At 49.7% G+C, this 23567-nt stretch overlaps 2 protein-coding genes, 1 long non-coding RNA gene and 1 pseudogene across 4 annotated transcripts; 3 read left to right on the top strand and 1 right to left on the bottom strand.

Moving 5' to 3' along the window:
* Positions 1-430: 430 nt before the first annotated feature.
* LOC135449004 (mas-related G-protein coupled receptor member H-like) lies at positions 431-11146 on the top strand. Of its 2 annotated transcripts, XM_064715432.1 has the most exons (5): positions 431-599; positions 927-1026; positions 4423-4522; positions 4765-5041; positions 7934-11146. In XM_064715432.1, the coding sequence occupies exon 5, from the start codon at positions 8045-8047 to the stop codon at positions 8954-8956; it is 912 nt and encodes a 303-aa protein (XP_064571502.1). In that variant the 5' UTR covers positions 431-599; positions 927-1026; positions 4423-4522; positions 4765-5041; positions 7934-8044; the 3' UTR covers positions 8957-11146. The 2 variants fall into 2 exon arrangements, with proteins under 2 accessions (XP_064571502.1, XP_064571500.1); XM_064715430.1 differs by lacking the exon at positions 7934-11146 and having other exon boundaries at positions 4765-5610.
* Positions 11147-11584: 438 nt separating this feature from the next.
* On the bottom strand, positions 11585-13417 carry LOC135448712 (mas-related G-protein coupled receptor member A1-like; annotated as a pseudogene).
* Positions 13418-15007: 1590 nt separating this feature from the next.
* Positions 15008-19119, top strand: LOC135449009 (uncharacterized). Its single transcript, XR_010440620.1, has 3 exons — positions 15008-15106; positions 16421-16537; positions 17654-19119. It is a non-coding gene; the product is annotated as an uncharacterized LOC135449009 (long non-coding RNA).
* On the top strand, positions 16623-17656 carry LOC135449006 (proto-oncogene Mas-like). The gene has a single exon (XM_064715435.1). The coding sequence runs from the start codon at positions 16715-16717 to the stop codon at positions 17480-17482; it is 768 nt and encodes a 255-aa protein (XP_064571505.1). The 5' UTR covers positions 16623-16714; the 3' UTR covers positions 17483-17656.
* Positions 19120-23567: the final 4448 nt, after the last annotated feature.

The following is a 23567-nucleotide window of genomic DNA, read 5'->3' as shown; positions in this document are numbered from 1 at the left end:
AGGGGAGGCTTTGGCAGTGGTTCTGGAGCTCTTCCAAGAATGGGAGCAGTTTCTGACAAGCAGCCAGATGCACCAGCACAGCCAGCACTGCCAGCAGCATTCCAGTGCCACCAGCACCACCAGCATCCCTCTGCTGCTGGAGGGACAATGACCCCTCAGGGAAGAGAAAGGAGGTATAGCAGAAATCTGTCTGGTCAGGGAAGGAAGTTAAAGAATGGGACACTCTACAGGGAAGGAGTGTTTCTAATTAGGGGGAAATGAGGAGCTATTCAAAATGTTATGAACAGGTGCTATGGTGATTGACTCTCGCAAATGTTGAATGAATATTACGTGTGTTATAATGTTCAAAGAAGCTCTGTTAAGATTTGGAGTTTTTCTAACGTGAGTACTGTGTTTATGTTGAGAGTTGTAATGCTGATCTCTGACCATTGTGGGGAGCCGAAGCCCGAAGCGCTGCACAAGCTCCGGGAAGGCGGGACGGAGGAGGAGCTGTGTTGGAAAAGCGGAATGTGTCTGAATGCCGGGGTTGGATTACCGAAAGTCTGCAAAGCCTATTTCTGTTGCAAGCAGTGTGCCTCTGGCCGTGCCTCTGTCTGCGAGTGAGCTCCGAGCGTTTTTACTTCTACCTTATTTTGTCCCTTGCTGTAGTTTAATAATTTTTTTAAATTTTAAGAACGGACGCATCGTTTCTCACAACAAAGAAAACAAATCACTTGATTTTTACGGGGAAAAAGTCAAGATCAATTACTCCGGGGGGGTGGAAATCTAACGGAGACAAATTTGTAAAATCATTTCTGAGTCCTCTGTGACTGCACCAAGCCTTGGGAAACAACAGCAGAATTGGGAACAGAGAGGAGCCAGCAGGACAGGAATGGGGAGCTCCTGCTGACCTGGGCACTTTCTCCTTCATGTCCCTGACCTGGCAGGAGCCGCTTTAGGACATGGATCCCAAAGGAGCAAGAGGGACCAGGAAGCGCCGCTGATCTGCACAGACCCCTTTGCCTGCTGCTGCCCCACAGGGAACAGGTCAGTGGAATGTTTGCCTTCCTCCCTACCCCACCTTCCTCTCCTGCAGCAGCTGCTCTGTTCCTGACACCCTCTCTCGGTGACTGCAGGGCCCTCCCCAGCTCCCCCCTCCTCTGCCCTATCTTGACGTCAAAATAGGCTGAAATAAACATTCTAACACAATGGGAAGCATTAAGAAGCAGGAATTCCTTACCTGCACAGGACGCAATGAAGGATCTCTATTTGATCTGTGTGTGTAGTGAGACTTTACAACAGGGGTTTTGTGCATTATAACCACACATAATCATTAATGGGTGTTTCTTATCTAATACACAAACATCTCTTTCTTTAAACTAATTTTCATGTGTTCTCCTCCTATTGGAAGTCCTTTCCTGATCCTCGAGGATCATTGTCATGGTTTGAGCCTGGCACAGAGCCAGTGCCCCCCATGAAAATGCCTCACCCTGGTGTCTGCTGTGAGATGTGACCAGGAATAAGCAAAACAGGCTCTAACTTAAACATAAAGACCACTTTATTACTTAAACTACAGGAAAATAGGGAGAGACTATAAGGAAAAAAGAAGAAAAGAATTGAAAACCTTACAAAAAAAAACCATTTTCCTCCTCCCCCACCACCTGACTTTCCCAATCCAATACATTCTCCCAAAACACCAACTGCCCAGCCTTGGCCCCACACGTTAGTATACTCAAACTTCAGTTCATGAAGAGGAAAGGAGTCTTTCTCGTTCCATAGGCTTCTCGTGGAAACACACTGAAAACCTCGTGTGCTTCCCTGTCACTTCGGCACCGCCCGGAAAGTCCATTTGCCGCTTGTGACATCTTCCTTCCATGCTCAGTGCTCTCACCACCGAGACATGGCCAGAGCTGCTTTTAGGGTTGTCTTTCAAGGATGCCTTGTCTCACTCCAAAAAGGCACAGTCTCTGCTTTTGGGACATCTGTCCCCCCCATATTTTTCCAACCCCCTGGGGCCGGGGGGTCCTCACGAAGAACCTTCTTAGTTTTGAGGCACTGCTTTCCCCTAAATGCAGTCTGTGTCACAGGAACAACTGAGTCCATGGCTACAAGAAAAAGTCTAGCCAAAAGGCTACTCTAAATCATCTCCCCCCATCTAATCATCTCCACATTCTTCGAGCCAAAGTCCTTGTCTCATCTCATCTCTCATCTCCCTTCTTATTCAGCTTCGAGGAGGATTAGCATTTTTGCAAGGCCCCAATCATGCAAGAAAGGGTTAAAAGTTTTCAGTCTCTGTCTATCTTAGAACGATAATACTCCCACACGTGCTGCTGCTGCTGCGGCCGGCCGCTCTCCCTCCCGGAGGGGGGGGGGGGGGGGGGGGGCTGGCCGCCGATGTCTCGATGTCTCTTGGGGCTCCGCCACCCTTCCATCCTTGAAAGCCCCTCAACCCCCACCTCTGTCCAGGCCCCTGGCCTACCGCATGGCCGCCCCTCCCCCCCAGCAGCAGCGGGCTGGGCGGGGAAGAGATCTGACCTCTTCGCCCGACGATGTCCCAAAGAGGAAGTGCCAGGGCAGTGCCTTGCTTTTAACCCCTGTGTATTCTCGGAGGTGTGTCCAAACCCCACTGGCTACACCAGGTGTCAGTATGAAACCCAAAACCTTCATTGGTTTGACCACAGCTTCCCAGAATTCCCACTCCTTCCTGGTCAAACCACGACAATCATTCAGAGAGGTCTCCAGTGTTTGTATTCACTGAGTGCTGAGATATTAAAGGTGACCTTGTCTTGAACTTTTCCTTTGGCCATGTAGTGTTGCTTCTTATTACAGAACTTTCCCTCAAATCACAGCAGGCCTCCAAATCTGTTTCTGCACTGGCTCCAGATACATTTGTCATCGGAGCTGGGCTTTCCTCCTCCCTCCTGGGTCCTGGAACCCTCTGGCCCGCAGGAGCAGGGACACTGTCAAGGTCCCAGTAGGAGTGGAGCTGTCAAGAGAAAAAGATCAGCCCTGGGTGGGTTCTGGGGTGTCAGAGCAGGCTGGAGTGGTCAGGAGAGGGTCGGGGGGGCTGCAGAGGGTCTGGATGCTGGCAAAGCCAGAGGAGAGCAGAGCCTGACAGGCCATGGTCAGAGTGGGGGAGCGGCTCCATCTGGGAGACCTGTGGGATGTGATAGGATGGGGTGAGGATGGAGAGTGGGGTGGGAATGGGGTGAAGAGATTGGGATGGGATAGGATTAGGATAGGATTAGGAATAGGATAGGATAGGATAGGATAGGATAGGATAGGATAGGGGAGGGAGCAGCTCAGCTCTGCTTCCTTGAATGCATGGGAGGCTTTGGCAATGATCCCAGAGCTTTTCTGGGAATAGGAGTTGTTTATGGGAAGCACACAGCTGCCTCACTAGCACTGCCAACCTTCCAGTTCTACCAGTATCCATCTGCTCCTGGAGGGACCATGACCCCTGAGGGAAGAGAAAGGAGGAATGGTAGAAACCTGTCAGGAGAGGGAAGGCAATTGAAGAACGGCACACACTGCAGGGAAGGAGTGTTTCTCATCAGGAGCAAATTAGGAGTCCCTTACAAAATGTTTTATTAGGAACTTTTCAGGTACATCCTCTCTATCAAAAAAAAACCCCAAGATAAAAAACTCTGAGGAAGCAAAATTCTGATGTAGACAAAGATGCAATTTCCAACTCTCACATGACTCCACCAAGGCTTGGGGAGCAACACTAGTGTAATAGATGTTAAAAATAATTCATGATATTAAAGAATGTCTTTTATAAAGATTGTGACATCCGAACGTGTCTATGACCACACACGGCCCGAAAGCAGATGTCTATTCAGATTCTGAGATTCCCGGACACGGCTAAGATTGCAATCGACACTTTAGCATAAGAATAGACGCTCCCAGAACGATGATCACCAGTATCTCGAGTTGCCAGAAACTGCCTAAGAGATCATCGTCCTGTGGATAACATCAATCAAGACAGCCAGGGACGCCAGAGCATACATGTGAATACATGGCTTCCCTGAAGTCAATCAACACTGGCTATCCACCTGGAGACGGTCTTTGTCCGGCTCTGAACGCTGAAAGAAACAGCAATGAATGTGAAGAGTTACAAAACAAATTGGGACTCCTTCGCCTCGGGCACAATAAGCTTTATAAAACCTCGTCGCTAGAAGTGGCTTGCGTGAACGAGGGAGGATTCGATGCGATACAGGTTGGATCCAGGTTCACCCAGCGCCGTTCCCGGGATCGACACTGTCTCTTTGGCTGTGGTGGTTTTGAAGACCGTATCTCATTTATGATAATTTGGCTCACGATTGATCATTTAAAACACCAGGACAGGGCATGGAGAGGAGTGGGATATGGGATCCAGTGGGACGGGAATGGAGAGCTCCTGCTGACCTGGGCACTTTCTCCTTCATGTCCCTGACCTGGCAGGAGCCGCTTTAGGACATGGATCCCAAAGGAGCAAGAGGGACCAGGAAGCACCACTGATCTGCACAGACCCCTTTGCCTGCTGCTGCCCCACAGGGAACAGGTCAGTGGAATGTTTGCCTTCCTCCCTACCCCACCTTCCTCTCCTCCAGCACCTGCTCTGTTCCTGACACCCTCTCCAGGTGACCACAGTGCCCTCCCCAGCTCCCCCCTCCTCTGCCCTGAGCTTTGCTTCCACATCCTCTGCTGAACAACCCAACCCTCCCACCTCGGTATCCCAACAATTCCCACTGCCCTCCTCCCCTGCACATCTCACTCCTCCCCACTGAATCCTTCCCACTGCAGGGAGCTGCTGAGGAGCCACATGGTCCATCCCTGGATTCTCCAAGCACTGACTGCCCATCCACTCTGACCACAGCCAGGGGCCACATCCCACTGCCTGCCCAGCGTCCATCCATGGAGGTGACCACCGTGTCCCCATCTCCTGCCTCACCCACTGAAGGAGATGATCTGTGTGAGACAGATGTCACCAGAGTGGCCATACACAGTGTGACACTGCTCATCTGCCTCTGTGGGCTGGCTGGGAACGGGGCTGTCATCAGCCTCCTCAGCCTGCAAAGTGGTAATTATCGCATCTTTAACGTGGCTGTTGCCAACCTTCTCTTCCTTTTCTTTGCCATCCCCACTGCCCTCCTCTTCCTGGTGGAGGAAATGTCCTGCTCTCCTATCATGCCCCTTTGGTACCTGAATTTCTTTTTCCAGCTGTCAGTGATCTCCTGCTACTTGGCATTATTCCAGCTAATTCCCATCAGCAATGTTCTGTATATGTACACACTCTGCTGGCTCTGCTGCCACTGTGACCTTCCCAAATGCCTGTGGTTGGTGGTGGAAAGTGTCCAATACTGGGCCTTCTTTGCTCTCTTTGCTGTCATTCCCTTGGTGGCATTCCTGTCCCACTCACAACAGCAGGAGCACTGCCAGGCAGCTCTCATCTTCGAGCACACCATCATCCTTCGCCTCTTTATTGTACCCCTGCTCATTTCCAGTACAGTCAATTTCCATAAGGCCAAGTGAGGCTCCCAGCAGCAGCAACCGAAGAGACGTGACATGGTTATCCACATCACTGTACTGTTAACTCTCCCCCTCAGCCTCATCCATTTCCTGCAGCAGCTCAGTTACATTCTTGTGCCATCCCAGATTTTTTTCCTGCTCACCTGCATCCACAGCAGCATCAAACCCTTCATCTACTTCTTGGTGGGGAGTTGGAGGACAGACAACTCCATGCGGAGCTCCTGGAGGTCCTGCTCCATGGTGAGCTGCTGGAGGCACTGTACACTTATGACCCTCAGGGACTCTCTCCAGAGGGTCTTTGGGAAGGAGAAAGAAAAAACAGCACACAGAAATGATGCCAGCAGGGACACAGGGATCTGAGCCTGTTGATCCCTTCCACTGCTCTGCTAAAGGACCCCAGGAGAGTGACTGAGGGTTTCCTTGAACCTCCTAATTAATCAATATCCACAGGATCACCCTCCCCATGGTGCTGTATTCCTGCAGGAGAAGGGAGCAGGAGCATTGCCTTGGGTGATTTTTGTGGGATGCTCTGCAGGGAGCACACTGGAGCATGGCTTTCCTCCTCCCTCCTGGATCCACATGGCTCCAAGCAGTGCAGCTGGGCTCAGTGCTGTTCCCCAGCTCTATTCCCCATGCAATGACCCTCATGGCCTCGGCCCCAGGGAATGAACTCCATCTCCTTTGGTTCAGCAGATGAGTTCCATGGTGTTTTCAGGGAGATCTTGCCTGCAAAGAATGGGACACCTTAATCCCTGGGGACACACCCAGCACAGGGTGGCAGTGTTTGCAAAATTCTTCAAATGGACTTTTGACAAAAGCCAATTCCTTTGTGGCAAAGAAAAAAATCAAAATAAATAACTCCGAGGGAGTGGAACTCTGACGCACCCAAAGTTGTAAAACAACTTCCACCTGCCCTATGACCCCATGAGCCTTGGGGAGAAACCCCAGGACAGGGCACAGAGAGGAGCCAGAAGACGGGAATGGGGAGCTCCTGGTGACTTGGGCACTTTCTCCTTCATGTCCCTGACCTGGCAGGAGCCGCTTTAGGACATGGATCCCAAAGGAGCAAGAGGGACCAGGAAGTGCCGCTGATCTGCACAGAGCCCTTTGCCTGCTGCTGCCCCACAGGGAACAGGACAGTGGAATGTTTGCCTTCCTCCTTACCCCACCTTCCTCTCCTGCAGCAGCTGCTCTGTTCCTGACACCCTCTCCCGGTGACTGCAGGGCCCTCCCAGCTCCTCTCTCTCCTCCTGTGCATCCCATCTCTATCTTAATACAGAAATGGGCCAGAACAAACTTTCTAACACAATGCAAAGCATGAGGAAGCAGGAATTCTTGACCTGCACAGGACATAGAGGGATCTCTCCTTGTATTGTGTCTATGGTGAGACTTTACAAGAGGGCATTAATCCATTAGATCCACATGTAGGCATTAAAAAGTATTTCTTGTCTAACACACAAACACCGTTTTCCTAGAACTCATTTCCATGTGTCCACCTCTTCCTGTAAGTCCTTTTATGATCCTGGAGGTTCATTCAGATGGGTCTCTCTAGTGGACACATTCAATGAATGGTGCCATATTAAAGGTGCCCTTGCCTTGAACTTTTTTCCTTGTCATGCTTCCTGTTCCAGAATTTGCCCCAAAATCACTGCAGGGCTCCTTATCTGTTTCTGCACTGGTTCCTGCTATGTTTGCCATCCTGTGTGCCAGCCTTTACATCCTGTCAGAAACAACCACCCACTTTTTTAAATTTTTAGAGATTTATTAAACCTTAACAAAAAATGCAACAAAAGGACTAAATAAGGAGAAGCAGGCCTGGGAGCTTCCCTCATGGCTGCCCAACAAGTGGCTGGCTGATCTTCAAGACGGATGCTTCACCTTTGATACCCCGGGGGTTGCATCAGCTAAACCTGGCCCCTCCCAAAGTCTGTCAGCCCTTCTTTGTGTTTATTGCTGGAGCCTGCTTTCCTGCAGCTTGACTGGAGGGTCAGGTGTTCCCATGCTGCACCTCTTCCCCCCCAGCAACAAGCTTTTGTACACCCCTTCTTTCCACCTGTCCTAGATGACTCAGGCTCTCTGATGGCAACAGTACAGAGGAGGGAGAAGGGGACTACGGAGAGAAGAGGGGACATCTAAACAACAGAGTGCAATAACATAATTATACATCAATCAAGCTTCTTTTAATATTCACACAGTATTCAGTATTCATCCCTTAACTGTGAGAGCCAATCATCCCATTATCTATCTATAACACATCGTTTAAAATTTTGGCCACTTTGGTATTGCACAACTTCAGAAGAACTGAAAATGTTTATTCTCTGTATTATTTATCAGCCTCCTGCCAAACAGCCCAAACCTCTCACCTCCCTCTCCCACCCCACAATTTCCACCACCCCCTCCCCTGCACATCTCACTCCTCCCCCCTGAATCCTTCCCACTGCAGGGAGCTGCTGAGGAGCCACATGGTCCATCCCTGGATTCTCCAAGCACTGACTGCCCACCCACTCTGACCACAGCCAGGGGCCACATCCCACTGCCTGCCCAGCGTCCATCCATGGAGGTGAGTACCGTGTCCCCATCTCCTGCCTCACCCACTGAAGGAGATGATCTGTGTGAGACAGATGTCACCAGCGTGGCCATACACAGTGTGATCCTGCTCATCTGCCTCTGTGGGCTGGCTGGGAACGGGGCTGTGCTCTGGCTCCTCAGCCTGAAAACTGGTAATCGTCACTTCTTTTACATGGCTTTCATGGACTTCCTCTTCCTCCTCTTTGCGATCCCCTCTGCCCTCCTCATCCTGGTGGAGGACATGTCCTGCTCTACTATCCTGCCCTTGATGTACATGAACTTTGTTTTCCAGCTGTCAGTGGTCTCCTACTACAGGGCACTGATGTCTAAATCGACTGTGCTCTATATGGACAAGCTCTGCTGGCTCTGCTGCCGCTGCCACCTTCCCGAGCGCCTGATGTGGGTGGTGGACAGTTTCCGATACTGGGCCTTCTTTGGTCTCTTCACTGTCATTCCCTCCATGACATTTCTGTGCCCATCACACCAGGAGGAGCACTGCCAGGCAGCTCTCATCTCCATGTACACCATCACCCTGCTCCTCTTTGCTGCACCCGTGGTCATTTCTGGCATAATTGACTTCATTAAGGCACAATGGGGCTACCAGCAACAGCAACCCAAGAGACGCGACATTGTTACCTACCTCGTTGTGCTCTTCTCTCTCCTTCTTACCATATGCAATATCCTGCAGCAGTTCGGTTACGTCACTGTCCCCTCACAGGTTCTTTTCCTGCTTGCCTCCATCAACAACAGCATCAAACCCTTCATCTACTTTTTGGTGGGGAGGTGCTGGAGGCCCTGCTCCATAAAGTCCCTCCGGCTCTCCCTCCAGAGGGTCTTTGAGGAGCCAAAAGAAAAAACAACCCACAGTGATGGTCCTGCCATGAACACAGTGCTCTGAGATTTTGATCCCTACCACTGCTCTGCTGAAGGACCTCGGCACAGAGGCTGAGGGTTTCCCTGAGTCTCCTGATTAATAAATATCCATAGGATCACCTAAACCATGGGGCTGTATTCCTGCAGGAGAAGGGAGCAGGAGCATTGCCTTGGGTGATTTTTGTGGGATGCTCTGCAGGGAGCACACTGGAGCATGGCTTTCCTCCTCCCTCCTGGATCCACATGGCTCCAAGCAGTGCAGCTGGGCTCAGTGCTGTTCCCCAGCTCTATTCCCCATCGAATGACCCTCATGGTCTCAGCCCCAGGGAATGAACTCCATCTCCTTTGGCTCAGCAGATGATTTTCATGGTGTTTTCAGGGAGCTCTTGCCTGCAAAGCATGGGACACCCTAATCCCTGGGGACACACCCAGCATGGAGTGGCAGTGATTTCCCAAATCCCTGCAGGGCTGGTGCCTCTGGATGGCAGGAGAGGGGTTGGGATCACAGGGAGCATCCTTCCCCTTCTGTCCAGCTGAGCCAGCCCTGCATTCCCAGCTGATGGGAAGGGACACCAGGTAGGGCTGCAGAGCTGGGGAGGGACAGCAACATTCCCTTTTCCTTTCAGTGGGAATGTCTCACAAGCTTCAATTCCAGAATTGAATCCCTCTGAGTAAAGTGCAGGGTCGATAGTGAACTCCACGAAACTCCTGTGCCTGTATCCAGAACGTACATGGAATATGGAAATTCCCATCACCAGATGCCTGGACCATTTAATTGCACAGAGATTAGGGGGTTATGCTGCTCTTCTGCAGAATGGGGCCATCCATCCTCTGGTTGCCCAGCATCAGTGCCCAGGGAAGCCCTTGAGCACCTCCATCCTGAACCTGGCCACCCTCAGGAGGAGCTGCACAGCCACTCTGCACAGCAGCTCCAGCCACAGTCCAGCCTCTCCTGATCTTTGTCATTCTGAAACTACCCCTAAAGGAAGTTTGCATTCATACTTTTGTTTGCTTCAGTAGTAATTTCAGCCCCTGACTTTGTTGAATACACAACATCCAGGCTTCACCGCAGAGCTTGTGTCTGTTAAACAGTGTCCAAAATGGCTCATTTCCTTCTTTTATCCCATTCTAAAGCCTCTGGCTGGTCTGGGAGCAGGGCAGGTCCCTGTCTCATGCCAGAGCCCTTCCTAAGGCATGTGCCTGCAATGGTTGGGATGATGTTGGCAGTGCCAAGAGCTCCTGATTCCTCCTGGGAGAGACCTGGGCAGCAGCCACATCTCTTGCTCAGGGGGAAGTTGTCCCTCCTTTTTCTCTGCCTTAAATCCAGGGGAAACCCACGTGCCACTGCTTCTGGAAAGGGAAGTGAGGGTGAAAGTCATGTGTGGAGTCAGGATTTGGAGAAACATATAAGGGTAAACACCTAAGAAGAATTTCTTAAAAGAGTTGTTAATAATTAACAGAAGACACAGACTTTGACATCTGAGGGGGTTTTCCTCTCCCTGACTCCTGTTTCCTGTCCACTGGAAACCCAAAACTTTCCAAGGTACAACCTCTTGTCAATGGAAGAAAAACTCAGCCATGAAGTCTCTCCCAAGGGAAGAGCAGAAGGACCATTATCCTTCCATGTACTTTTTCTGCTTCCAAGCACCTTCCTTGTCTTGTGTGTCATCCAGGCCGCTCCCTACCTGAGCTTCCTTTCAAAAGAGCAAGACTTCAAACCAAAAGCTTTCCTGGCTGTCCCTGCCCATGGAAGAAGGAGAGATGGAATGAAATGATCTCTACTGTTCCTTCCAACCTGTCCTAGGTGACTTTATGAGCTGAATTAAACCCCCATTCATCTGTTTCGCCCAGAAACAGGTTTTGCACATTTCAGACCGGTTCTTGAGCAAAGAGGGGCAGAGCAGATGCAGCAGTTGGTTTTCAGAAGCTGCGCTCAATCCTCCCCATTCCTGCTCCCAGACCGTGCTGTCTGCAGCACAGACATGCAGCACAGAGCTCTCCTTTGCTTTTAGGCATTTTCAGCTGCCTGAGGCAGAGAAGTTCCCTGGGCTGTGGTTTTCCTTTTGCCTGGAACTGTTCAAACCTTCTCTGGACTGAAAACCTAGGAGAGCACCAGGAGCTCACACCTGTGGCCCACCGGGGCCTGGGACGCAGCATTTTCCAGCACCAGAGAGACTGATAAGAGACTCAGTGAGCCAAACTACACTCCACAATAAGGACTGTCTGAATTTGTCAACTCTTAAGAACAGCAACAGATTTTATTGTTTCATATTGTTTTCATTTCTTATCCTTGTGTATACTTTGCTTGTTAAATAAACAGTTTTTTCCACTTTTCTCTAAGCAAATCTTTTCCTGAACCAGCTGGGAGGGAGGGGCTGCTTGAATTTGTTTTCTAGAGGGATCCCATTGGAAGGTTTCCTCCCAAATTTACCCTAAACCAGGACACAACCCAAACCATTCCATGAGGATTCCTCGTGTCACCCACAACAGCCCCAGGCAGGAGTTCCCCTGCTGCACACAGCACCAGCCTGACAGAGCTCAAGGAGCATTTGGACAATGCTCTCAGGCACAGGCTGGGATTGTTGGGATGTCCTGTGCAGGGCCAGGAAATCAACTCAATGAACCTTGGAGGTCACTTATAACTCTGGATATTTTATAATTCTATTTTATGCTGACTATCTTGCATGATGATTCTACCTGATGATGACTCCACTGTGTTGTCCCTATGCCCTGGCTCTGGCACAAAAGCCTCAAAAGCCCTCTGCAAGGCAACACTACCAGAGGATTGAATTCCTTTGCACAGCTCCCAGCCAGGCAGTCAATCAGAGGGAGGGCACTGCTCTGGGCACAGGTGAGCAGGAGAGAGGTGCTGGGGGCAAAGACAGAGAAGTCAAACGCCCTCAGCAAGAGCCAGTGCCCAAAATCAGCAGTGAAGAAGGGGAAGGAGATGACAGGAGCAGCAGGAGCAGGGCACAGAGCTTCCCTGGCAGCTGTTTCCATGAGCAGCACAGGAGCCTGGCCAGCAGGGCCAGAGCAGAACAGGTCAGGCTGAGCACTGAGAAGGGGCAGCTCAGCACCAAGGCCATGGGCACCAAAGGGCAGCAATGGAGGGTGGCAGTGAGCAGGAAGGAGAGCAGCCAGAGCAGGGCACACAGGAGCACCGGGAAGCACTGGGAGCAGGGGCAGGGCCAGCAGGACACGGGAGGACAAACAGAGCTGTGACAGCACTGTCAGCAGCAGTGAAAGCCAAGAGGATGGGGACCTTCAGCCCAGCTGTCACACCCCACGAGCCCAGCTGGTGGCAGAAGCTCTCTGGGACAGAAAATATCCCCAGGCTGATGGTGATGGAGAGCAGGAAGGTAGAGCCAGGCATGGGCAGGCTGAGCACACAGCGGGTGATGGGGTTCCTGTGGATGCAGAAGCTGAGGAGCCAGAGCACAGCCCCATTCCCACCATCCCACACAGGCACAGCAGCAGCAGCGGGACAGGCACTTTGCTCCACTGCCTGCTGTCACACTGGCTCCAGTTGTCGTGGCTCTCCTCATTCCAGCTCCCCTGGGATGCCTTCCCACCGGGCTGGCTCCAGCAGGCAGGGCTGGCTCCCTCCGTGCCAGGGGACAAAGTGCTCATGGTGACACCTCTGCTGCTTCTCCTGCCCTCACACAGCTGCAGGGGTGGCAAACAGACACACCAGAGCAACGCTGCTGTCCCCCAAACGTGGCTTTTCTATCTTTTCACACCCACAGCTTCCATGTGGAGCAGCACAGGGAGGGGTGAGGGACAGGACAGATGGCAAGGAGGAAGTTGGAGCCTGGTCCTGTGTGCCTGGCACAAAAGCCAGGGAGATACCTCCCTCCTGGCTGTGGACAGCACACAGCTGGAGCAGGAAAACAATTGGAGAAGGAGAGGATTGCCCATGGAGATATCAAAGAGCAAATGGCTTTGGGATGGATCTGAGCTGGACTCTCAGGTATCAGTTGATATCACTGAGCTGCTGGATACCCCTCAACAGGACACTTGTTTCAATATTCCCTCCCTTTTCCCACAGTGTTTATAGCCCTTAATTCCCTACAGACCTCAGTTCTGCCCCCAAAATCAATAACTAGGTTCCACCCAATGAGGGGGCCCTGATGAAGGTGGACGAGAAGAGTCTGACCTGGTTTCCTCTGGCAGCCTGGAGAACTTGCCCGCAGTGCACTGCCCTCAGCTGCCAGGCTCCAGCTGCTGTCCCTGGGCCGGGATCTGCAGGAGGTTCCCTGGAATGGTCCCTTGGGAAAGGGGAGCGCAGCCCGCGGGCTGAGCCCGAGCAGCGTCCGGCGCGGGCTCTGTCCCAGCTCCTGCCACAGCCCCTGCTCTCCGTGCTGCCTCGTGTTCTCCAGGGCTCTCACACACAGGCAGCTGCCTCAGAGCCTGCCACGGGCTCAGGGCTCTGCTCCTCAGCTGCTCTTCACTCTGCCCGGGAAATGAGCAACGGGAGAGAGCCTCAGCAACCACACCTGTGCCCAAAGCACTTGGGCTCCATCTCAGCTTCTATTCTATTTTATAGCAACCTCAATCCCAAAATCTTGTCTTTTGAATTGCCTGAACTTGCCCCCTGTCATCCCCTGACGTGGATCCTTATGACCCTGAACTACAAATGTGCTGTTAAACTTATATTTCTGTTTCAAATGTGGTTTCCCCACTTGTATACCACAATGGCACCGGACCTTCACCATTCAGTTTCCAAGAAGATTCATGCAATAATACATTCTGTGTGCGAGCTGGAGCACTGGAACACAGCAGAGGGATGATTTGGGATTTCAGCAATGTCATCTCTTCTGACAAGAGGCAAATCCATGCTGCTTTCTTGGCTTTAATCCTTACAAAGTTGCAGGTTTCATCTGAGTTGTCCTCTATACTCCCTTTGCAGTCTGACAGCAGCCTACACTGAATTCCAAGGAATTCCTAGAAAGCTGGGGTGAGGTGATTCCTACCCAGGCTGACATGTGCCTCAGGGATCTGGGATGCTCCTGCTGCAAACTGCTGGCCCTGGGACCAGAACTGTCACCTCCCTTCCCTGCTGACACCGTGTTTGTGTCCCCAGCTATGGAATCTCACATCCCCTCACCAGCCCAATCTTTTCAAGGTCAAACACTTCATGATCCAGGAGCTATGGGGCTCCAGGAGAGTTGGAGAGGGACTTTGGACAAGGGCATGGAGTGACAGGACAAGGGGGAATGGCTTCCCACTGACAGAGGGTGGGGTCAGATTGGATATTGGGAAGAAATCCTTCCCTGTGAGGGTGCTGAGGCCCTGGCACAGGTTGCCCAGAGGGATGGGGTCAGGTAAAAACAAACACAAGAGTTCCGAAGTCCAAGGAGGAGGACGATGAGTACTAATGATGGGCTGGAAAGGGGATCACAGCACCTTAGTCCCTGATAGCTTTTACTGCATCATCAAGGGGATTGGCAGTAATCAGGATGGGCTCTAAGTGCTGCTGACCTGGCTGCAAGCAACTGAGTGCTGTCCTTCCCTTGGGCTGTGTGAGCCTTCATTGCAATGACAGAAATGGGAATTCTCAGTTCAGTTTGCTTTCTTGGGGCCAGGGGAGGTTTTGGCAATGATCCTGAAAATCAGCCCAGAATGGGAGTTGTTTCTGACAAGCACCCAGATGCTTGCACAATGCTGTGAGCACTTCCAGCACTGCCACCAGCATTCCAGTGCCACCAGCCCCACCAGCAGCTCTCTGCTGCTGGAGGGACAATGACCCCTCTGGGTAGATAAATGAGGAATGGTAGAAGCCTGCTGAGAGAGGGAAAGCATTTGGAGAATGTCCCATTTGGAAAAGAGTTTCTAATCAGGAGGAAATGAGGAGCCATTCAAAGAAATCTGCATGTCGAATTACGTCCTCTATGGCAGAAAAAAAAGGTCAAGACTCATGTGAATTTCTGGCTTAGCCAAAGATTAAATTTCTGACTCTCCCACCAAGCCTTGTGAAACAACACCAGGACAGGGCACACAGAGGAGCCAGTGGGGCAGGAGTGTGGAGCTCCTGGTGAGCTGGGCACTTTCTCCTTCATGTCCCTGACCTGGCAGGAGCCGCTTTAGGACATGGATCCCAAAGGAGCAAGAGGGACCAGGAAGCGCAGCTGATCTGCACAGAGCCCTTTGCCTGCTGCTGCCCCACCGGGAACAGGTCAGTGGAATGTTTGCCTTCCTCCCTACCCCACCTTCCTCTCCTGCAGCCACTGCTCTGTTCCTGCCACCCTCTCCCGGTGACTGCAGGGCCCTCCCCAGCTCCTCCCTCTTCTCCTGTGCCTCCCATCTGTAACCTAATACTGAAATGGGCCAGAACAAATTTTCTAACACAATGCAAAGCATAAGGAAGCAGGAATTCTTGACCTGCAAAGGACACAGAGGGATCTCATCTTATATTGTGTGTATGGTGAGATGTTCAAACAGGGTATTAATCCATTAGAAACACATGTAGGCATTTAGAAGTTTTTTTATCTAATACATAAACACCATTTTCCTAGAACTCATTTCCATGCATCCACCTCCCCGTGGAAGTCGTTTTATGATCCTGGAGGTTTATTAAGCAGTGTCTCTCTGGTGGTCACTTTCAATGAATTCTGCCATATTAAAGGTGCCCTTGCCTTGAACTTTTCCTCTGGCCATGCACTGTTGCTTCCTGTTCCAGAATTTGCCCCAAAATCACTGCAGGCCTCCTTATCTGCTTCTGCACTGGTTCCTGCCATGTTTGCCATCCTGTGTGCCAGCCTTTACATCCTGTGAGAAAAAACCGCCCACTTTTTAAAATTTTAAATGGTCAATAAACCTTAACAAAAAATGCGACAAAAGGACTAAATAAGGAGAAGCAGGCCTGGGAGCTTCCCTCATGGCTGCCCACCACGTGGCTGGCTGATCTTCAAGATGGATGCTTCACCTTTGATACCCCGGGGGTTGCATCAGCTAAACCTGGCCCCTCCCAAAGTCTGTCAGTCAGCCCTTCTTTGTGTTTTTTGCTGGAGTCTGCTTTCCTGCAGCTTGACTGGAGGGTCAGGTGTTGCCATGCTGCACCTCTTCCCCTCCAGCAACAAGCTTTTGTACACCCCTTCTTTCTACCTGTCCTAGATGACTCAGGCTCTCTGATGGCAACAGTGCAGAGGGGAGAGAAGGGGACTATGGGGAGAACAGGGGACATCTAAACAACAGACTGCAATAAGATAATTATATATATCAATGAAGCTTCTCTTAATATTCACACAGTATTCATCCCTTAACTGTGAGAGCAAATTATCTCATTATCAATCTCTAACACATCTTTTGAAATTTTGGCTACTTTGCTTTTGAAGAACTTCAGAAGAACTGAAAATGTTTATTTCTGTGTTCTTTATAAGCCTGCTGCTAAACAGCCCAATCCTCCCATCTCCCTCTCCCACCCCAAAATTTACCCGGCCCTCCTCCCCTGCACATCTCACTCCTCCCCACTGAATCCTTCCCACTGCAGGGAGCTGCTGAGGAGCCACATGGTCCATCCCTGGATTCTCCAAGCACTGATTGCCCATCCACTCTGACCACAGCCAGGGACCACATCCCACTGCCTGCCCAGCATCCATCCATGAAGGTGAGCACTGTGTCCCCCCCGCCCCCCGCCAACTAATGTACTGCAGGGCATGATCTCTGTGAGACAGATGTCCCCAGCGTGGCCACACACAGTGTGACCCTGCTCATCTGCCTCTGTGGGCTGGCTGGGAACGGGGCTGTGCTCTGGGTCCTCGGGTTCTGCATCCACAGGGACACCATGAAACCCAGCACTGCCTACATCCTTGACCTGGCCCTCATCAACTTCCTCTTCCTCATCTTCATGGTCCCCTCCACTCTGCTCTTCCTGCTGGAGGATTTCTCCTACTCCTCCATCATGTCCCCAGCATCCATACGCTTCCTTTTCCTCCTCTTCCCGATGTTCCACAGCATAGGGCTGTACCGGCTGACGGCCATCAGCATTGAGAGGGGCAGGTCCATGCTCTGCCCACCTGGGCTCTTCTGCCACCTTCCCCAGGGCCTCTCATGGGTGGTGGTCAGTGTCGTGCTCTGGGCCCTTTCCATCACTGTCATCGCTGCCATTTCTGCGGTGAATTCTCTGTGCCAGTCACAGGAACACAAGCTCTGCCGCGGGGCTCTCATCTCCCTGTACATCCTCAACTTCCTCGTCTTTGCTCCATCCATGGTCATTTCCAGCACAATCCTCTTCATTCACTTCAAGGGTAGCTCCCAGCAGCAGCAATCCAAGAGCCTTGACATCATTGTCTTCCTGGCTGTGCTCCTCACTCTCCCCCTCAGTCTCTGGAATTTCCTGCAGCAGCTCGGCTACACCACTGTGTCCCCTCAGGTTGTTCTCCTGTTTGCCTGCATGCACAGCAGCATCAACCCCTTCATCTACATCTCAGTAACAAAGTGCTGGAGGCGCTGCTCCATGGGGTCCCTCAGGGAGTGCCTCCAGAAGGTGTTTGAGGAGCCAGAAGGGAGCACTGCCCCCAGTAATGATGCCACCATGGACAGGGGGCTCTGAGCCTGTTGAACCCTTCAGGTGCCCCCATGCAGGACCATGGGGCAGTGACTTAGGATCACCCTCCCACCCTTATTCCTGCAGGGAAAGGGAGCACAGGCACTGAAAAGGGCCATGTGGGAGGAATGCTCTGCATGATTCTCATTGGAGTATGGATTTGCTTCTCCCTCACAGGTCCTAGAGCACTGTTCCCCAAATGCATCCTTCCCAACACAGCTGTGACCCCAGAATTCCCCCTGGCACCTGGTTCCTGCATCCCACTGAGGTCTGATATCAATAAACAGCACTGTGAACCCTGAGCTGCCTTTGCCCCCTCTGCCAGCGCTTCCCGGCTTCCTCTGGCTGCTGCTGCCAGCCGGGAATGTGGCTGGAGGGAAGGGACAGAGAGGTAGTTAGCCAGGAATTCTGTGACTGTTTAGAAATTTCATAATGAACTATGTTTAATTGTTTTACTGTGGTTTTTTAGCTGGTTTTGATTTAGATCTGTGTTGGCTGAGTGTCAGTAGAAAACCCTATTGATCCATACCCCTTAGAGAACTAAATCAATTGCTGGAGAATAAAATTCAATAAACTATTTTTAATAGTTTTCATATAGAAATTAATGGTTTTGATAACTAGAAATTAATTGGATGTCATAGAATAAGAATGATAACTTGAGAGCATTAGGAATGTAGAGGTCTAAACACAACAGAAGACTTGATTAATAAATTGCAAGAGATAAATTGCAATGGCAATAAGGGAGCCATTTCCTCATGCTTGTACGGCTCAGAAAACATAACCAGTGGTCACTGTCTAACCAAGACAACAAATTTAATAAAGCATTGTTTAGCTGGAAAAACCTGGGTTATGCATTAAACTAAGACCACACATTCTAGTAATAATTAAAAGAAACAAAATTATACACTATACCTTGGTGTAAGAAATTGGGAGCACTTCTGGGTGTATCTATTAAAAAATCTTGGATATTATAGTCTGAAATTGACCAGATAATATCAGCTTTTGCATTTATGTATTAGCCTATGCGTGTTTTGATAGATTATAAGTGTTTATAAATCATATCAATTATAACTCTTTTAACTGCATGTAAGTATAATATAATCTATCATCTTAGGTAAGCGCTGTATTACTCACAGAAATAGTAGTTTAATGAATACAATATCTATGTATCACTTATGGAAATCATTGTGTGATGAATGTATTGTGTTACAGACCTTAGCAAAACATAAGATGTGAAAAATGGTTTTGTGCAACTAAAAGCAGTGTAAGGCATCCACTGACCAACCTGTCCAAGTGATAACCATGACTCAAACCAGAGCCCTGGAGGACAATTAGAGAATACCATGTTAGATTTAAGGAGGACGCAGTAAAATCTCATCAGGGGATGTGAAACAGCAGCATGGAGACTCAAGAAGAAATAAAACACATTGACTTGACACCCAGGATGTCATGCAGATAAGCGGAAGTGTGAAAAAGTCAGGCAAAGGAGTTCCTAAAACATCAGAAAGCTCACAAGACTGTTTGAATAATGCATGAAACATATGAATATGCATGTATTTCATCGATGCAACTGGATAAAAATAACATTGTCTGTATACACAACACTCCCCACCTCCATATTCTTTGGCTGTTGACCAGGAGCAACACAGCGCTGGAAATATTGTCTTTTTTTATCCTATTACTATCACTATCATATTATCATTATTAAACATTTAAAAACTCTTATCAGTGAATTCTGTTTTTCGCAATAGTATACAAGGATGCCTGAAAATTGTTGTTTCTTTGTACTTATCGATGGCAGATAAATTTCCAATATGTTCACAATGTTGACTCAAAATTGTTAGTAGTCTAGGACACATTTGCTGTCAGACCTAAACTTCTTGGTGTCAGAGGGGACTCAGCATGGCTTGTGCTCCCTGCAGCAACCATGATCCCCAGTGCCCAGAGCTGGGCTGGCACAGACACGATGGCCCAGGGGCTCAGCATTCCCCACACCGAGTGCTCTGTGAGTGTCACAGTAGAGATCTCCGCAGAGATCTTTAAATTTCAGTTTTGTGAGCCAAGTGCAAAGGTGTCTCTGCCTTTAGAAATTCTTCCTCTCCACTGCCTTCAGCTGCTCCCTCAGCAGGCTCAGGTGGTGCAGCAGCAAGGAGAGGAGGAGGCCGTGATCCTCAGCACAGCCACCCCCTTCCAGGAGCAGGGTGACACCTGTGTTTGTCACCATGGGCTCCACGGGGCATCACCCCCCTCCCTGGGGCTTCCCTGAGGCCACCAGCCCCACCACACCCCACACCTTCTCTCCAGCCCCACCACACCCCACACCTTCCCACCACATCTTCCCAGCAGCTCCATCATGTCCCACCCCTCCCACACCACCCTCCCATCCCACTCCCCATGCAGCCCACCCACCTCCCGTCCTTCCCATCCCTCCCAGCCCCGGGCCTCAGGCTCCAGTCCCTCCCCACGGGCTGCTCACCCCAGCCTGCCCCGGAAGGCTTTGGGGCCGTCTTTCTCTTGGAGATGCCCCTCCCCAGCTCCATCCCTGCTCTCCAGCCCCCCAACCTCCTTTGCACACAAACAAGAGGCACTACAGGGATGGCTCCACTGCTGTTCATTGGGCTGCAGAAGCATGGAATTGCCAGGAGGAGCAGAAACACTGCTGGGGCTCCTGAGTGGGGCAGGAGAGGAGCGGGGCTGTCTGGAGGGGAAGGCAGCCTGGGGGGAATTTCTAGAGGATGTCAGAGGGGGCATGATGCCTTAGGATTTTAGCCTTTCTGTTTTTCATATCCTGTACTGCATTAGTGCATAACTCTAAACTCCATGGAAAGTGTTAGTTAACTGTCTGCACATTTTGGTCAGACAAAACAATCCCTCTAGGCCTGCATTTCTCTACTGCCTGAGGCCCAGAAAAGTATAGACAAAAGTGAATTGGGGGAGGGCAAACTGGGGCTAAATGACTTCATTACCTGAAGCTGTAATTGGAGGATTAACCCCTGATTTGTAAATGGACCAAAATTATAACTGTCTGAAAAGCTCTTGACCATTGTCCATTTTGGGTGCAGCCCCTCTCGGAGGCTTTGAGAGCCTAAGGTGAACCTTTTGAAGGCCTTTCATCAATGCCTCCTTTGATTCTCTTCACCTGCTCTGGCCTCTGTTCCAGGGAGCCAGCCCAAGGCATCAGGCAGACAGGGGCTGGAGGGGGCAGGAGGGCTCTGGGTGCCACCAATCCCAAATCTGCCACTGGAGAGCAGCAGAGCCCAACAGGCCACACCTGCAGCCAGGGAGAGGCCAGGGACTGGGAACCCATCGGGATGCGATGGGATGGGATGGGATGGGATGGGATGCCATGCCATGCCATGCCATGCCATGCCATGCCATGCCATGCCATGCCATGCAATTGGATGGAGAGTGGGGTGGAGATAGGGATGAGGTGTGATACCAAAATCAGACAGAATGAAGTTCCTAACACCAAGTAATGGTGTTACCAATGGAAGTATTGGGCAGCAGGACACACAGAAGGATCTCTCCTTATTTCTGTGTGTGTTGTGAGACTTTACAATAGTGTTTTTATTCATTATAACCATACATGAAAATTTTTTTTATCTAATAACACCATTTTACTGGAACTCATTTCCATGCATCCACTTCCTACTGAGTCTCCTCTGATGTTGAAGGGAGATGACCATCCGATTGATGAGCATCGACTCCAGTTTATTGATCAAATCAGACACCTTTTATAACAGTGTTAATTCACTTCATGCATATTGCAAAATCCGAGCTCACGATAGGCTGTAGAGAAAACTTCAACTCCTCCTTTTGTTTACAATACCTGAGGTTTGTTTATTGAAACCAAGATCAGTGTTCTCACCGTGATATGAAAAGTTCTCAAAACCTTTATATCTGTTCCCAGAAGGGCCATCAGTTCCCAGAGCAGCCAAGGACAGAATATTTGCCTGTTATTAGAAGACGGTCTGAGAATCTTGTTGTTTATATAAAAGGTGGCTGAGAATCTAATTATTTACAGAATCAAGCCTGGGAACTGCTGCTTTACAGCTGCCTTTTATTTTTCCATTAGCTGAATACCTTCATGGCCTCTTTCTTTAAGCCATGTTTGAACCAGGCTCTCCACATTTCCCCCATTTCTTTCTTTTTGAGCAAGGAGATTAGTTTGCTAAGTTTTCTCTATCATCCTACCAACCATATTTTGAATACAACCAAAAATACAAAGCAAAATAGGCAAAAGCATTCAAAAGCACACTTAGTATCTCTATAAGGTCCCCCAGCCATGGTCCGAGCAATGGCTTTTACCCCAAAGGTTTAAAACCACCCCCAGCTGAGCCATAATGTCCTGCCTTATCAGGCCTTGCAGGATAGGTGGTAATTAGACCAAGAAAAGAAGGCTGTTAGCTGTTTTCCTTCATGTGAACCTGGAGAGGAGGCGAACGGCAAGTCTAAAAATGATCCTTTCTGTCCTTGAGATTTTCATATCCACCCTTTTCTTGGTTTTTCTCAGAAAAGTTCAAAATCAGTCTTACAGTCTGTAATCCTTTAGTCATTTGGCTCGAATGGCATCAGCTGGGTGATTCTCAGTCCTTGGTTGATTTGGAGTGGTGGGAAAGTAAAAGCACTTAAAATATTTAAACTTAGCAGACTTATTTTCAAATCAACAGCACTTACATATAAAATCAATTAAATCTAATAAAACTTTAACAAGAATCAACTGACTTTAAATTCTACATAACTTACACCAAATATAATTTTAATCTTAACAGAAAACTTAACAAAGCCTCAACAGTATTTAATATTTAATGGCACTTAATAGATAATTTAACTACTTAACAACAAATAAAACTTACTAGAAAAATAAAGTATAGCATTTACTATAGCTTACTACATGAAATAAACAGAGCCAGGAGACTTCTTCTCCTTTTTAATGCCTTTATTAAAAGTGATCAGCTCAGGATTGGGCAGCTCGGCAGGGCTGCAGTCCCCGTCATCTCTCCCAGGGCGACTCAGAGGAGGAGGATATGCACAGCTTTGTCCACTAGGGGCAGAGCTGGGGATCAAGTCTTCGTGGGAGCCTTTAGGGCGTGATGATCCCTTCGTTGTTACTTTTCCCAGCTCGGTCCCCCTCAGTCTCGGCGCTGGGGACGACTCCCGTGGTCAGGGCAAGAGGGACTCCACATCTCTGCAGGTTCCGCACTCGGCTCCTCACGTCCAGACATCACTCCAGTCTCTCAACTCTTATTTGGCTCGTTGTTTTTGGGGTTTTCTCTGTGACTTTGGAGTCGGGGTCCCACAAAGCATTCTGGTCCTTGGAGTACCTTTGCATAACCCCCCACACCCTCTCAGGTGTCTTCACCCTTCTGGGAAAGGTACAACTTAGTATCACGGTCGGGTGTCACCATTATGTTGAAGTGAAGGGAGACGACCATCCGATTGATGAGCATCAACTCCAGTTTATTGATCAAATCAGACACCTTTTATAACAGTGTTAATTCACTTCATGCATATTGCAAAATCCAAGCTCACGATAGGCTGTAGAGAAAACTTCAACTCCTCCTTTTGTTTACAATACCTGAGGTTTGTTTATTGAAACCAAGATCAGTGTTCTCACCGTGATATGAAAAGTTCTCAAAACCTTTATATCTGTTCCCAGAACAGCCATCGGTTCCCAGAGCAGCCAAGGACACAATATTGCCTGTTATTAGGAAGACAGTCTGAGAATCTTGTTGTATATATAAAAGGTGGCTGAGAATCTAATTATTTGCAGAATCAAGCCTGGGAACTGCTGCTTTACAGCTGCCTTTTACTTTTCCATTAGCTGAATACCTTCATGGCCTCCTTCTTTAAGCCACGTTTGAACCAGGCTCTCCACACTCTGATGGCCCTGTAGGTTCATTGAGTTGGGCTTCTGGTGGTTGTATTCGCTGAGTGCTGTGATATTAAAGGTGCCCTTGCCTTGAACTTCTCTTTTGGCCATGTCCGCCATCTTCTTGTTACAGAACTTGCCCCAAAAATACTCTGTGACTCCTTATCTGTTTCCCCACTTGTTCCAGCCATGTTTATTACCCTGGGTCCCCTTTTTTAC

Source organism: Zonotrichia leucophrys, chromosome 5 (genome assembly GCF_028769735.1).
Source record: "Zonotrichia leucophrys gambelii isolate GWCS_2022_RI chromosome 5, RI_Zleu_2.0, whole genome shotgun sequence".
Classification (NCBI taxonomy): Eukaryota; Metazoa; Chordata; class Aves; order Passeriformes; family Passerellidae; genus Zonotrichia; species Zonotrichia leucophrys.
The sequence above is the reverse complement of the archived record's forward strand: the minus strand, read 5'-3'. Positions and strand labels throughout refer to the sequence as shown.